Raw genomic sequence first — 15,002 nt, 5'->3', positions numbered from 1 at the left:
TTCCCTTTCACATATAGGTAGGGTCAAGAATAACACGCAAAGTCAGCTAGGTAGGTTTCAAACAAACCCTGACTTCTTCTCAAACCTCGCGTTCCCATCACCATTCATTCGCAGGCGTGATGAAGAAGCCAGTGTGGTTCTGAGGGTGACTTCAGAACCAGTCAGCATGGATACACAGAGCCTGGAGATGGGTTAACTTTGCGTGAAAGGGTTAGACAAATCATCAAACTGGCAATCGGGATCCAAATTACAAAGAGCTGGAAGGTGTTCGTCAATATACTGAATTTTATATGGAAACCAGATAACAGACACTGTGATCAGCCTCTTATTTGTCTCAGGGGAAATAAAATTTCAGGACACTACAGTGGGGGAAAGCATGAAGGAGGATGTAGGCCAGGGACTGACAGGAAACTTTGTCTGACACACGAACCTGTGTGGACCAATCTCCGCTGCCCACAGTTCTACGTGCTGGAGCCTAAGAGCCAGTCTGGACTCCTCAGGCAAGGGCTCAACCAAATACCAACGTCTGCCCAGGGCAATGGACAAAGGGATTATGCACTGTTCCTGTCTTCCTTTTGCACCTTTCTAAGCTTCGCCTTCCTGAATTTAGTTTGTCCTCCTTCTCTGTTTACAAATGGAAAACTTGGGCCCAGAGAAATGAAGTTAATTCAAGGTCATACAACTAGTTAGTGGCTGAATCGGGTGTGCAACCGAGTCTCTGATTCCATATCTGAATCCACAAATCTAGGCGGGAGAAGACAGAGTTCATATAAGGTTGCTAGTAATTAAAAAACAAAAAACAAAAGGCTAACGTTTGTTCTGAAAAACCCTTGAAATAGAAGCAACACTTGCCTTGGGAACTTTCACAGAAACTATCCTGTGGTTAAAAACACAATCTTCCCCCTTTGCAAATAGGAACCTAACGTTTCCTGCCTATCAATCAGAACAACACAACACTTCTCCTCAAGGTTTACTCACTGGGGTTAGAGAAAGAGAAAGTGTGCGTGAGAGTGAGCAGGTGCTGTGCAGACCTTCAGAAATGAAGTCTCCCCCATGGGAAGGCAGAGCTGAGAAATGTTCTTCCCTGATAGTCCTCAGGGCACCCTCAGGCTTGAAAGAACAGTGGGTGATGTGAGGGGGGGAATGTGTAGCGAGAGCTTTCGATGCTTACCTGCTCTAAGGTCAGCTGCTTAGAAATGGTATCATTCTCCAGCTTCTTAATTTTCTTCATCAGTTTGTTGACCTGGAATTCCTGCTCCTGCTCGAGGTGCTGTTCTAGTTCGGCTTTCTCATGCTGCAGCTGGAAAGTGAAAAACACACAGATGCTGTGGAAACCCCAGCGCCAGAGGAGGTTACACTGAGAGTCATCACCGCCAGAGCCTGCTCACCTCTGCTCATTCATGCCAACGTGTGCCTAGGAACTGCTCCTCGCTGGTCCCCTCACTCAGAACCAGCAATGACACTGCGCACACACACAGGCACTCGATCTCAACCCAAGGCCGAGAGATGAAAGGACAAATACATTATGAGCATCAAACCACGATTACATGGATTTCAATTTTTAAAAACGTTACGTGGTTGCCTCTGTAGAGAGGAACTGGGAGGCTGGGGAATGAGGTAAGGAAGGAAACTTACTTTTTAACATACAACCATAGGCATAAAAATTAAAAAAGAAATTCTGTACTGTCAGTAAATGAATTACACAGCTTGCTCAGAGTTATACAATGTGTGTAGTAGAGAGGAAATAAATGTTACAATCACAACACATACTTACTAAATTATTCTGAATGCTATTTCCCAATGTACTGGAGAACATGCTTTGGCAAAAATAATTCATTATCTTTCTATAATGAGATCATACATCACACCTCCTACCATCTTGCTTAAAAACCAAGAGGGGGAAAGCCTCTTATTTATGCAATTAAATAAGTTGGAAGAGAACATACAAAAAATACAAATTTACTCCAACCTTCAAAAAGGAATAACAGAAACCCAGTGGACACAAGACAAGTGGGGTTTTCAACAGCAACCATGCGCTCTTTGGACATTCTCAAGTGGGGGGAGGGGTGGGGTGGCTGATCCAAGGCAGGGATTGGAAGAAACAATGGGCAAGGGCCCGCCGCTTTCAGAACCCAGGGGAGATTAAGTAAAAGCTACTGAAACACATCCCGTTCTATTTGGTTTAAGATGACACTGCTCCCTCGTTTTCCCTTCAAATGCGTTTCTTTGCACAGACGCTGTATCCCAGGCCTTCACAAGCGTTAGGCAGGCCTGATCACCCCACTTTTTATGTCACAAAAAGGTTCCTGGACCAAGGCAATTCAGCTAGAAAGCAGCAGAACCTGGGACAGAAACCCCGCTCTGAACACCAAACGTGTGTTCTCCCACTGGATCCTGAGCAAACCTAAGACCGTCGACTCTAGACTCCCCCACCCACTCATGCCTAGTGCACCGTTGGCGCTGGAAAGTCAAACAATGAAGCACAGGAAATGACGCCCCGCAGGCTCGCCCAGGGGGTGCCCTGTCTCTTTGTAAACCCTGCAGAGGGTGCGATGGACAACAGAGCAGGCTCACCAGGACCTGATCAGCCTCTGAATGGCTACCTGACCCTGCCACCTCGGGCGATTTCCACTGCTCTGAACGCAGATTTGGTTAAAAAAAAAAAAAGGTTAAAATCCAACATCATCTTCTAACACTGCAAATGTTGACTAAACAGATGCTGTTTTTCCTCCAACTGTTTTTGATATGCAACTAAAAAAAAAAGAAAAAGAAAAAGAAAAAGCTGGTCAACCTTGCAGGGACCCAGAAAAAAGCAGATGTGAGGAGGTGCTTACAGTGACAAGTCTATTTTTAGCTAGCTCTTTACAACTCAGGTTCTGCAAGATCAAGCAGTAATTAAAAGAACTGAGAATGGACAGAGAACAAGAAGAGTTCCTGGCATTTCAGACGCAAAAGGTCCAAATGGGAAAAATATGACTTATGAGGGGGGAAAAAAAACAACCAGCAAAATGGGTACATCTATCTGTGGATACTATCCCATAGTTGAGGTATTATCCTTAACCTAAAATAGTTTATCAACACTAAGCTTAAATGATATCTACTGGTTTTAGAAAAATGCACTTTACAACCTTTAAACCATTTGCTAAAGCTTTTTTGTTAAAGCTGTGTTTTCCACCAATGTTTTCAACTGCTGCTATTTTTATGTGAAAGAACCCCCCTCATCCTTTTTTAAGGTCAGGCTTTGGTCCTGAGGGAAATTAACACAATAAAGGATGCAATCTAAAGTTGGAAAATCTCTTCCCCAACAATATTAATCTTAAAAAAGAGAAGGTTCTCCTTGGCTTACTGGAAAATATTCATATTGGGACAGATGGTGTAATTCTACCAATATCTGATTAATAAATCTGTAAAAGCTCTCCATTTTAAGAGGTTTTTCCCTCTCAAAAGCTATACCCCAAGGAAACTTTGAAGGTAAAGCTGTCGTTACCAGAACTCAAGTTAGGTCCCTGGGTTATACTACCCATTTGGAAAAGATCAAGCCACCCTGAGATCTGTTTGCCAAAAACTCAGTGTTCATCTTTCCTAAAAGACAGATGAAACGAACAGCTTTGCTGCCTGCTGTGTTCTGCCATCTCTCGGGTGACATGCAATGCAAAAGCAGGGCATAAAGTTTCTGAACAGAACACTGGGAACAGAAAATATGCTTCTTCCTTGAAACAAAGAATCCAGCAATAAAAAGAGAAACAGAGAGAGAAATAAAGAAACAGCCCCTGTCTCCCCCACCACCCCCCAAAAAAAAAGTATCCACGAGATGAGAGATAAGATGAATAAGAAGGAGGAAGGAATCTTGAGGAAACTAATAACCATAGAGTTTGCCTCATTACAGTTTGCATGAGAAAAATTCAGAAATTATTTGTGTTTTAAATAGATACCATGCAAATTCAAACCATTTGGCCCCATAGGGCTTAAACCAATACCCTGAATTCACCTATTTTAAAGCTGTAGCTCATGACACTACAAACAAAAACCCTAAAAGGAAGCCTTGTTGAGGCTGGCCCAAGACTATCAGAACAAACTCCTGTTTCATCTCAGAGTAGCATTTTCAATATGGGCATAAAACTCAAGGCATGATTTTCAATTTCTAATCAAAGTCTTAATACTTTATGAGCAATTTTAAATCTTTCAAGAAGGTCAAAACATCCTGAACTAGAACAAAAATAATTCAAACTAAGAAGTACATAGTCAAGCAAATTCTATTAATGTGTTTAAAATATAGCTCATGTGTTTGCCTTAAATATACCTAAAGCAAAATGCTTGCTTAGGTATATTAAGTTTTTTTTCCTTCAAAATCAGAATGTTCTGTAAATGCACTTTTTATAAAGTAAATCTCAAACATTATGGAATAGTCTTCTGTGTGCAATATATTGTTAACATTAACAAAAAAAGGCAGCCCTGTGGAACTGAAATCACATTACATAACAGATGATCCACTGCTGTGCAGTACATTTTCACTGGAATTAGGATTATATAAAGAAAGATTTGTTCCTTAGGAATCAGCATGAAACATCTATTAACATTAACTGAAAAAGCCATTGGCAACGCTATAACTCTAAATCTGTAAAATTCCAAGTACTACTGAAACCTGAGCATTTTCTTATTGTATCCGATTCCATGTGTGGCGTCCCAAAGCAAACTTCCAGCCCATTAACGAATACAAGTATAGTGTTAATTGGACCTAAAACAGGCTAACTGTAAGCATCCATTCAGTTTTCAATAATTGTTGCCATATCATTTGCCAAGGCTTTCTGGTGACCTTTCTGTGACCCAGCCCTCTTATTAGAAGAGAGTCAGGAACTCTTCACTACATTTACTCCGGGCAAAATTCTCTCTAGCAGGTAGAGGCACTGAAAATCGTTCACCTGAGAGACGCACCATCGATGCACAGGCAGGCGGGCTGGGCGACGTGCGTTTCCCAGTCTGGGCTTGTTGTTAATCCGGCCCAGGCCAAGTGAGGCGAGCCTTCCGGCCACCACCCTCAGGACCCAGCTTCCTCAATGCAACTTGAAAATACACTCAAGATGCCCCTGCCTCTGTTTTCACTTGTCAACACTAATATTTCTCTCTTGTGTACTAACCACAGTCCCACATCCATCTGCTTTGGACTACACAAAGGCCACCGTAAGACAATAGCTACACTAAGTCATTGGACTGCCAACAATTATCATGTTATTAACATGAGCTTTGAAGAAGAGTTCAAAGACTCAGAACACGGAGTCTCTCAAAAACCAACTTTTCACAACGGCTGCACTGAGCAGCCTGAGCAGAACGTCAGCCTCCCACCTCAAACGGAGAGAACATCACCACTTAATGCCTCCCATGCCCACACTAATTCCCACCTCCTCCCTCTTCTGTTACTGGAACCATTATTCTCAGTCAACACCTCAGGTCGCATCCGTTACCCAAGCTACTCAATGCCGTTAAGTCAGCCTCCATAACAGCTGTCAAACACACCCTCTTCTTTCTGAGCCTGTGCCCCAATCTAGTTCAGGTCTTTGGTTCCTCTTCACTGGGCCACTGTCAAAGCCTCCTAACAGATCTCCCAGGTCATCTGAGCAGACAAACCCTGTTACTTCAACACCCTGCTCAAAACCCTTCATGGCTCCCTGGGACTTAACTCATTAGCATGGTGTTCAAGTCCCTCCACGTAAGTGTCCCATGCTTTTCTCGTGCTATTTTCACACCCAGCCCAGTTGACAGTCTAAGGAAGGTTTGTAAACATAAATGCCTTCAGAGTCTAGGCATCTAGCAAACAAAAAAATGAATGGGTCTAAGCACACGGAGTGGCAGCAACTGCCGATAAAGGCAAAGCTGACAAGGTTTTAAAATGAAACCCACCATGCTGGGCAACACTTCTGGCGGCTCCTCTGGTCCAGGGGCGTGCAGATGGCCAGCCCCACGGGTCACACTGGACCCCTCTAACACAAGCTAGTGCACTCTTCCTGCCCCACCCCCGGTCACACCGTGCCCTCTGCCTAGAGTCCCTGAGTCTCTCTCTCTCTCCTTAAACTTTCTGAAACTGGGGAATGGCTCAGAAGACACCTTCCAGTGTCTTCCCACACACCCTAACACAAGGAAGACTCCCGCTCCTTTAAGCTGTGACAAGCACACAGTGTACTTGGTGTTCATTTTAATGCCTAGTTCACTGTGTTTTTCACATCCTTTCTATTAGCTACCTCTAAAAGCGGTTAACACTGCAAGGCACTAGTTACTACGTACCAAGCACTTTATGTACATCAATACACTAAGCCGCCATATTCTATGGTAGATACGATCGCCTGTATTTTACAAAGAATGAAACCACAGGTGAGAGAGGTCAGGTAACCTGCCCAAAGTTACACAGCTGGTAAGGGGTAGAATCAGGGTTAAAGCCTAGGTCTCTAGCTTCAAAGCCTTTGCCCTCACCCCTGATGTGTGCTGGGACCCTTGAGCACCTGGGTGCATTCTCAATCACCTTTACATCTCTAAAAAGGGCACTGACCTGGACTTGAACTCAATTCTACTCCAGAGCATCCAGAGAACACCTTATCTATGCAAACACCGATTAGAAGAAGAAGAATATCTCCACTTCCTACAAGTTGTTTTCCCTTAGATTCAACCTCAAAATGAGCACAAGTAGGCAACTACAAACAATACCATTAGTATGTGGATGTAGTATCCTCAGGTGACCATCACCCATATAAAGTAATATAACACTGCAAATGTGTCCCTTCCTGATCACAGCCCAATATCAACTAGCGGTAATCACTCTACTGATTCTTAAGGTATTTGCTTCCTTGCATCTTTTTTTCTTAAAAGACATTTTACTGCCTAATTAGTTCTAAACATTAGTTTTGCTTGATTTTGTATTTTTCGTCTACCTTCTTCTGCTATATGAACTTGTGATTTCATTCACCCATGTTACTGAGTGTAATTGTGACTTCTATTTTTATTGCCTTAATCCCATTGGTGAGTACACACAATCTATCCACTCTATGAGTGATGGGCATTTCTAGGTGTTTGTGTTTTTTTACTATTATGAACAACGCCACAAAGAACATTCTGCTCCACATCTGGTGCACATGTGCACACATTATGAAATATATCCAGGAGTGGAACTGCCGGGTCACAATGAGGTAATGGCAAAGTGTTTTCACAATGGCTGCAACCGTTTCCATTCTCTGAGAGCGGTGCATGAGAATTCTCTAGTCATGTCTTGTGCTTAATCTCACCTTTCCTGATTACTAATCGGGTTGCGTGCTTTCTCATTTGTTTACTGACCACTGGCTACCTGCTTATTATGTGAAGAGCTTGTTCAAGGCTCTTGCCATTTTCTTCTGGGTTTTCTTATTCGTTTGTAGTTTTATGTCAATTATACACTGAGTGGCCAGATTATTATGATCTCTAAACGCATAATAATCTGGCCACTCAGAGTGTGTGTGTGTGTGTGTGTGTGTGTGTGTGTGTATTAGAGGCCCGGTGCATGAATTCATGCATGGGTGGGGTCTGGCCAGCCTGGCCAGGGAGAGGGGACCTGGGCGGTTGGTCGGCCTGCCTGCTGGTCGAACTCCTGGTCAAGGGGACAATTTGCATATTAGCCTTTTATTATATAGGATATACACTGAGCGGCCAGATTATTATGCGTTCAGAGATCATAATAACCTGGCCACTCAGTGTATATGTTGCAAATATCTTCTCCCACTCTGGTGTGTCCTTGTGTTCTCTTTACGTGACTTCCTATGATACCTCTTTGGTTCTCTTCTCTAGAAAACACTCCCAGGTCTGGATGTGTAGCCCAGGGTTCTGTTGAGAACCTCTGTCCAGCTGCTTATCTGTTATCTCCATTTGGATGTGCAGACGTCTTGACTAAACTTCTGACCTTCTCACTCCAAGTCTGTTCTATACTTGCTGTCTTTCCCATCTTACATAATTCTAGTCATTGAAGCCAAAACCTCTAAGTCTTCCTTGATCCTATCTTGCTCACACCTACTTCAAGGCATTAGGAGGTTCTGTTCTCTTTGGCTGTAATGCTCTTCCCTCAGAAATCCACAGGATTATCTTCCTCCTTTCCAAGATTTTATTGATACTACCTAGATGACTAACTTAAAATTTCAACAGCCCCATACTTGTCCTTACAGTGTCCTAATTTTTTTCTGCAGCACTGAATATATTCTCATAGTTTTTGAAGCTATCTTTTAAGTTTTCACATCAACTAGTTATTGCTGAATACAGAAATACATTTTATGTGGAAAAAACCAACAACTCAATTATTTACCTGTAAGTTCTTTAAGATTTTTCAATTACCCAATCAGAAATAAGTGGCAGTCTTAATTCCCCTTTTCAATCCTTATATCTCTTATCTTTTTCTTGCCTTTCTGTACTGACTACGAACTATAATGATGAACAGAAGTAAATACAGCAGGCATCCTTATCTTGTTCTTGACTTTAAAGGAAAAGCTGTTAAACTGTCATAATTAAACACAATATTTGGTAGTCTTTTTGCAGACACTAATATATTTAAGTTCTATTCTTAGTTCACTAGGATTTTATCGTGAGTTATTACATTTTATCAAGTCCCTTTGCTCCATGTATGAATATGATCATAATTTTTTTTCTTTTGAGTCTGTGAATATGGCCAATTACACTTACAAATTTTCCATTTTTCCATTAACCTTGCATTCCTTGTATAAATGCAACCTGGCCACAATGCATTATTCTTTTAATATGCTGTTGAATTCATTTTCCTTATATTTTATTTAAGATTTTTGCTTTACTTAAGATTGGTATTTCACTGCAATTTGCCTTTCCTGAACTGTACTTAAGTTGCAGCATTATGGTTTTGTTAGCCTTAGAATAAGTTGGGAATCTTTTTTTAACTTTAGAGTTTACAAAAGATTAAAATGATTTCATCCTTGATTGTTTGGTACACGTCTTAGTGAAACCATTTAAGTCTGAAATTCTTTTTCTAGGAAGTCTGTCGATCAATGATCTAATTTCTCTAATAGGTTAAAAACTCGTTTTCTATTTCTTCCTCATTCAGATGTAGAAAGTTACGTTTTTCCAAGTATTTTGTCCATTTTATCTAAAACTTCAAATGTATTGCCATATTGTTATTCATAGGTTATTAACTTACCTTTTGAATGTAAAAAAAAAATGTTGTGATGTTTCTAGTTTCCTAACAAAGATTTCAAGCTTGGCTTTTATTTCTTTGAATGTATTAAGCTCAGTAGTCAATGTCTGATAAATCCAATATCCAAAGTATCTGTCAAGTCCATTTCTGTTTTTCTTTCTGCTGGTTTATCATTCGTGAAATCTCCTATCTCCATCTGCTTGGTTCTCCTTGTGTGTTGGACAAGGCAGTTGAAATTTTATTTGTAGGAGAAACTTGTGGCCTAAGATGATAGTCTCTTCCTCCAGAAAATTCCATTCTCTTTTGCCAGGCACCATCCAGTTTGAAACTACCTTAATCCTAAACCAAAGCTTCATGTTCTCTGGCTTCCCCAGATGATGCAAAACTGGTACGCTCTTATCCTGAAAGCATAGCTCTTCAAGACTCCAGCTTGAAGTGGGCGATTTATCACTGTCTCCACCTCTGGCCAGCCCCAAGATCTGACTTCAGTCACACCAACCCCTCACAACTACCAAAAGCACAACTCAGTTTCTCAGCTGTTTCTTAATGAATAGCAAATGCTCTCAGGACAAAAGCCACCCCGAGGGCTGGGTCTTCTCTCAATTCCCATCCTCCCCAGACCAACAGTTCTTCACTGTCTTGTTAGTTCTTTCAAATAAAAATTTCAAAGCATTTTGTTTAGCTTTTATTCACCTTTAGTGAGGTTAGTCTGAATGATCAAATCTGTCATTTTTCTAGAGAGGAAGGCACAAGTAACTTTTTCAAGGAAGAAAAATAGCGAGGTCCTTCCAGAAAACTATTTTGTAAATGTTATTTCCTTGTCAGTATTGTCAACACCAAGGACTGGCGTCAAGCCTTCACTTCTGAGCAGATGGCTCCAGTAGAACATCAGACTTCCCATCCACTCAGAATACCTAAAGGGCTAAGTTTGGGTTTCCTGGATTTCCAATAGTATGGTGCTGCTGAAAGTAGTAATACCTTCAAAGAAACCTGGTTAGAAAGACGGTTAGAAAAGGATGCTCCACAAATAAGATAAAGAAGTCCTTTAGGCTCTGGAGTCCACCTACTGCCCTGAAAATCCATTTCATACAAACTAGCAGTTTCTTCTTCCAAGGAAGAGAGAGTGCTTTGCCCAAAGAAAGAATTCATTCTAAACCGAGACATCGTTGTAAATTAAAATTAAAAGCTTCATCTTTCTTATCTAGTCTATGAGTAAAGAAGAAAAAGGTTAAGACAGCAGCAGGATATAACTGTATTTTAAGGCAATTACGGGGGGGGGGTGGGAGAAACAGCTGTAGTTCATAGTTTGAAAATGAAAAAGAACTGACCCCCCCCAAATGCAAAACATTGCAACATTTATAACTGCAAAGTTTTTAAAGCATTTCAAAAGCGTTTCTAGTTCTTGAAGGACATGGAAGTATCCGTCAATAACCCAGACTCACCTTTTCAACCAGAAATAAAATGCTCACCTCGACTCCAATTCAACCTCTCATGCCCAGCTTCATCTAATTATTTTTACTTGCACTTTCCTTTTAATGTTAATTTCTCTCTGCCTGCATTTTCTCACATTTTTGTCAGAAAGCCGGCATAAGAAGCTTCTAAGCCCTTCCTCTTGCCCTTACATTTTTGGGAATCCGTGCTGGTACATCAAATCTAACCACAATGTCAATATACATACACACACTTTGAAAGAAACTCAATGATCTCTTAAGACTAAAGGAGTGCATCAAGGTGCTGTCCTTTCTAATCATAATACACATTATGTAGGACCGAGAAACTTTTGGCATGCAACCGACAGGAAAATTCTGGTTTGTAATTTGGCCTCTGGTGGTTGCAGCATTTGAAATGCATTAAAAATATCCCGGGAGCTCTTGGCAGATGTATCATGAATTTGATGCATAAACTCCCTGCTCCATGAACAGAAACAAGGAACAGACAAAGCCGAGGATCAGATAATTTGGGATGAAAAGCAACATTTTAAAAAAAGGAACAAAAAAACCCCCAACTCAGCCCCAACTGTTTTTGTAAGCTTTTAGGAGAGAGCAGTTTTTTTGACCAGCAATGGCAGCCCTGAAAAACTGAAAACCATAAGGGCCACTGGTCTAGCCACCTTAATGAAGAACACATTTCAAGGTCTCTTCTCCCTGCCCTCGGGAGAACCAAGTTTTCATCTGAATGGATGCAGTGGCAGTCTTAGCCCAGGCGCCCTTGAAAGGAACGAACAGAGTTACACACATACATGTCTCCCTGACCTGATTTTACTGCCTGCACCAAGGCACTTCATTGTCATCTTAATAACCTGGGTAACTTGGCGGGGAAAAGCTGCCTCAGATTCTGGTGTACATGCTGGAGAAGAATGATATTGGGAGTCCACACTCACTTCTCATACCCGGAGACACAGCCTTTCGGGAGTCAGGAAGCATCCGCTCCAGAAGACTGAATTCATTAAGATGGTATTGGAAGGAGAAACTACTCCGGAACTTAGGGGGGGGGGCGGGGGCAGTGGGGGGAGGGAGTGAAAAGGCAAATGAAGTTTGGTAAGCAGTTGTCTAGATAAATAGGCAGATTTGGGGACTTGTTGAAATTCTTCCTCCCAGGTTTTGTTCCGGTGCTAACAGAGATGAAAGAATAATGCGTTGCATGCTATCTTTCTGAACTGCTCAGCTATCCATCATTTGGCAGAGGCAGCTTCAGCAGCGGTTTCTGCCCGACTTCCTTCCTTTCCTCTGCATATCATCTTTCCATAGATGCTAGGAAACTTCAACCACTTGAATCCCAGGAGGCATTCTAACCCTAGGGATCAAGCTAATGGTAATAGAAATAAGCCATGCCACGTAACAACAGACCCAGAGAACCTTTATTCTTAAGTACTTCCCATAATCAACAAGAATGTGCCCCCTCAAAAGGACATGAGTATCATCATTTCTATTATAGCTATAGGGGCATTATTTTCTGAGGACGAGATCCAATTTCAAATGTGAATCAAAATTACAATGCTACAAACCTATTTGTTATTCTACGGTCTGAAATTTCAAAGCTGCATCAGATTGAAAAGAATCGGAGATATATGTAATACTCAGTACTCTTCTTATCTCAATCCTGTTTCAGGGTTTTTAAAAAAAGAAGAAAGTATTCGCTAACTTCTGGCAGTGGTATGGCTGAGAAGAGTGCAGGCAACAATTGAACAGGGTTTCCCAGAGAGCAGGAAGTGAACTTGATGTGTCAGGCTTACATAAAACGCAAGTGAGAAAATCCACAACTGCTAAAACCATAATTAATCTCAGCAATGACAGGTCTTCCCGTTGGCAATGGTGACTGATGGTTAACAGTTAGCCAGGGGAATTAGGAATAAAAGAAAAAAAGTGCAAGCCAGTGGAATGAATCATATCAAGAGTGACAAGACAGTTAAACTAATTATTAGAGCTTTCTATGTACAATCGCTATTAATGATCTGGGCAATCTAGAATCTGCTATTACCTGCAAATGAGCCTGACTGTGCAGGGAGCTTCTGTGTATTGCTGTCCATGACAAACAGATGCAACTACCATAGAAAGACTCTGAGCTCTCAAAGTCAGTGACACAGGAGGAGGTTTCAATAAGTAAGGATAAAACAAGCATCAGAATTTTTAAACTTCCTCATTAGAAAATAACATAAGCCCTATCCGGTTTGGCTCCGTGGATTGAGCAATGGCCCGTGGAATGAAGGGTCACAGGTTTGATTCCAGTCAAGGGCATGTACCTTGGTTGCAGGTTCCCCGGTCCTGGTAAGGGTGCATGCAGGCGGCAACCCATCGATGCGTCTCTCTCACATCAATGTTTCTCTCCGTCTCTCCCTCTCCCTTCCACTCGCTCTAAAAATCAGTGGAAAAATATCCTTAGGTGAGGATTAACAACAACAACAACAAAAAAAATTAAAAAAAAAAAAAAGATACAGTAGTCCCCTTTATCTGCAATCTTACTTCCCATTGTTATCTGCAGTTAACTGTGGTCCAAAAATATTAAGTGGAAAACTCCAGAAATAAGCAATGTATAAGCTTTAAATTGCATACCATCTGAGTAGTGTGATGAAATCTTGTACATCACACTCCATCCTGTGTGGGACATGAATCATCTCTCTGTCCAGTGTATCCATGCCATATAGACTACCTACCCATTAGTCACTTAGTACCATCTTGTCCATCAAATAGACTATGGTGATGCCATATGTAGTGTTTGTGCTCAAGTAACCCTTATTTTACTTAATAATGGCCCCAAAGCACAAGAGTAATGATGCTGGCAATTCGGATATGCCAAAGAGAAGCTATCAAGTGCTTCCTTTAAGTGAAAAGGTGTGTCTGTATAGGAGCAAGCATAGTACATATAGTACATTATATGTAGCATATATACATTTATAGTACTATTTGCAGTTTCAGATGCCCACTGGGGTCTTGGAATGTATTCCCCACGGATAAGGGAGAACTACTGTAAATTTTAATTACAAAAGTAATTCATATTGTTTTTAAAAAATGAGAAGGAAAAGGGCACACAAAAATTAGACTAACTTATAAGTTCGGCACCCAAATAGAAGTACAGGTAACATTTGGAGAATGGCTTTTCAGACTTTTAAATATATATATATATATATATATATATATATATATATATATATATATATATATATTTGACATATAACAATGTAAATCTAAGGAGTACAACCTATTGATATGATACATTTATAAGTTGTAATACAAAGGCCATTGATGTGATACCACCTCTATCACATCACAGAATTAGCATTTCTTTTTTGTGGTGGGAATAATTAAGATCTAGTCTCTTCACAAGTTTGATGGTTATAATACAACATTGTTGTCTACACTCACTATACTGTACATTAGACTTTTTTATTTAACATGCATGTTCTAAATCAAATTCTGATGAAGAGTTTGCTAAGGCAGCATTTCTTATAAATTTTAATTACAAATTATGATTAAACTGCAACCTCTCTTTCAAGATATCCAGGGCATGCCCTAGCCGGTTTGGCTCAATGGATAGAGCATCAGCCTGTGAACTGAAGGGTCCCAGGTTTGATTCCGGTCAAGGGCACAAGCCCAGGTTGTGGGCTCGACCCCCAGTAGGGGGAGTGCAGGAGGCAGCGGATCAATGATTCTTTCTCATCATTGATGTTTCTCTCTCTCTCTCTTCCTCTCTGAAATCAATTAAAAAATAAAAATAAAAGATCTCCAGGGCAGAATTTAGTTCTGATGTAGGCTTGTGCTGAATTTACCAAAAGTATAAGGAAGTTCTTTATAGGACAATTTCTCACTCAGGTAACCAATCCCAGTCTGGGCTCAGAAGGATACAGATTTTTCAGATAAGAGTTTTCACAGAATGAAGATATAATTCTGTGTCTATCTATTGGATATATACAAAAGCAAGGGAGAAAAGCTGCGTATTCTCTTTGGTGTGTGTGTTTATTTCAGGAGCATTAACATATTCGGAGGTGCTTTAAGCTCTCTCCCAAAATTGATCCTCTAAAAGGGCAAAGAGATTTCCTCTCATCTACACTTGAAGAGACTCTCTCTTGAAGAGAGTTTTTAAAAGGTGTTAGATACCAGCTCAGTCAGCCAATGGGAAGGAAGGTGTCTCTTCCATAGCAATAATCTAATTTTGTTCTCAGGCCCAAAGAATTCCTTTGAAATGCACATAAAAGCATTGTCTAATCTCTAAGAGAGACAAGAGCCAAAGCATGATGACAAAACCAAAACTGTTCTATAAATAGCCTCTCAGTGGCCTCTGGATGAAAAAATGCTAAACACTTTCACAGTGAACAGATCATTCGCACGTGTCTATCAGTGAC

General features: G+C 40.9%; 1 protein-coding gene across 1 annotated transcript in view; it reads right to left on the bottom strand.

The window, feature by feature from the left end:
- The window catches only part of CCDC6 (coiled-coil domain containing 6), a 102,647-nt gene that overhangs the window by 37,729 nt on the left and 49,916 nt on the right, over window positions 1-15,002 (bottom strand). Inside the window, exon 3 of the mRNA XM_079793586.1 lies at window positions 1,172-1,300. Coding sequence (XP_079649712.1) covers window positions 1,172-1,300 — 129 coding nt within the window. The remainder of the gene's footprint in view (window positions 1-1,171; window positions 1,301-15,002) is intronic.

This window comes from Cnephaeus nilssonii, assembly GCF_951640355.1.
Source record: "Cnephaeus nilssonii genome assembly, chromosome: 16".
Lineage (NCBI taxonomy): Eukaryota > Metazoa > Chordata > Mammalia > Chiroptera > Vespertilionidae > Cnephaeus > Cnephaeus nilssonii.
Note: the sequence above shows the minus strand (reverse complement) of the source record. Positions and strands in the feature narration are given on the sequence as shown.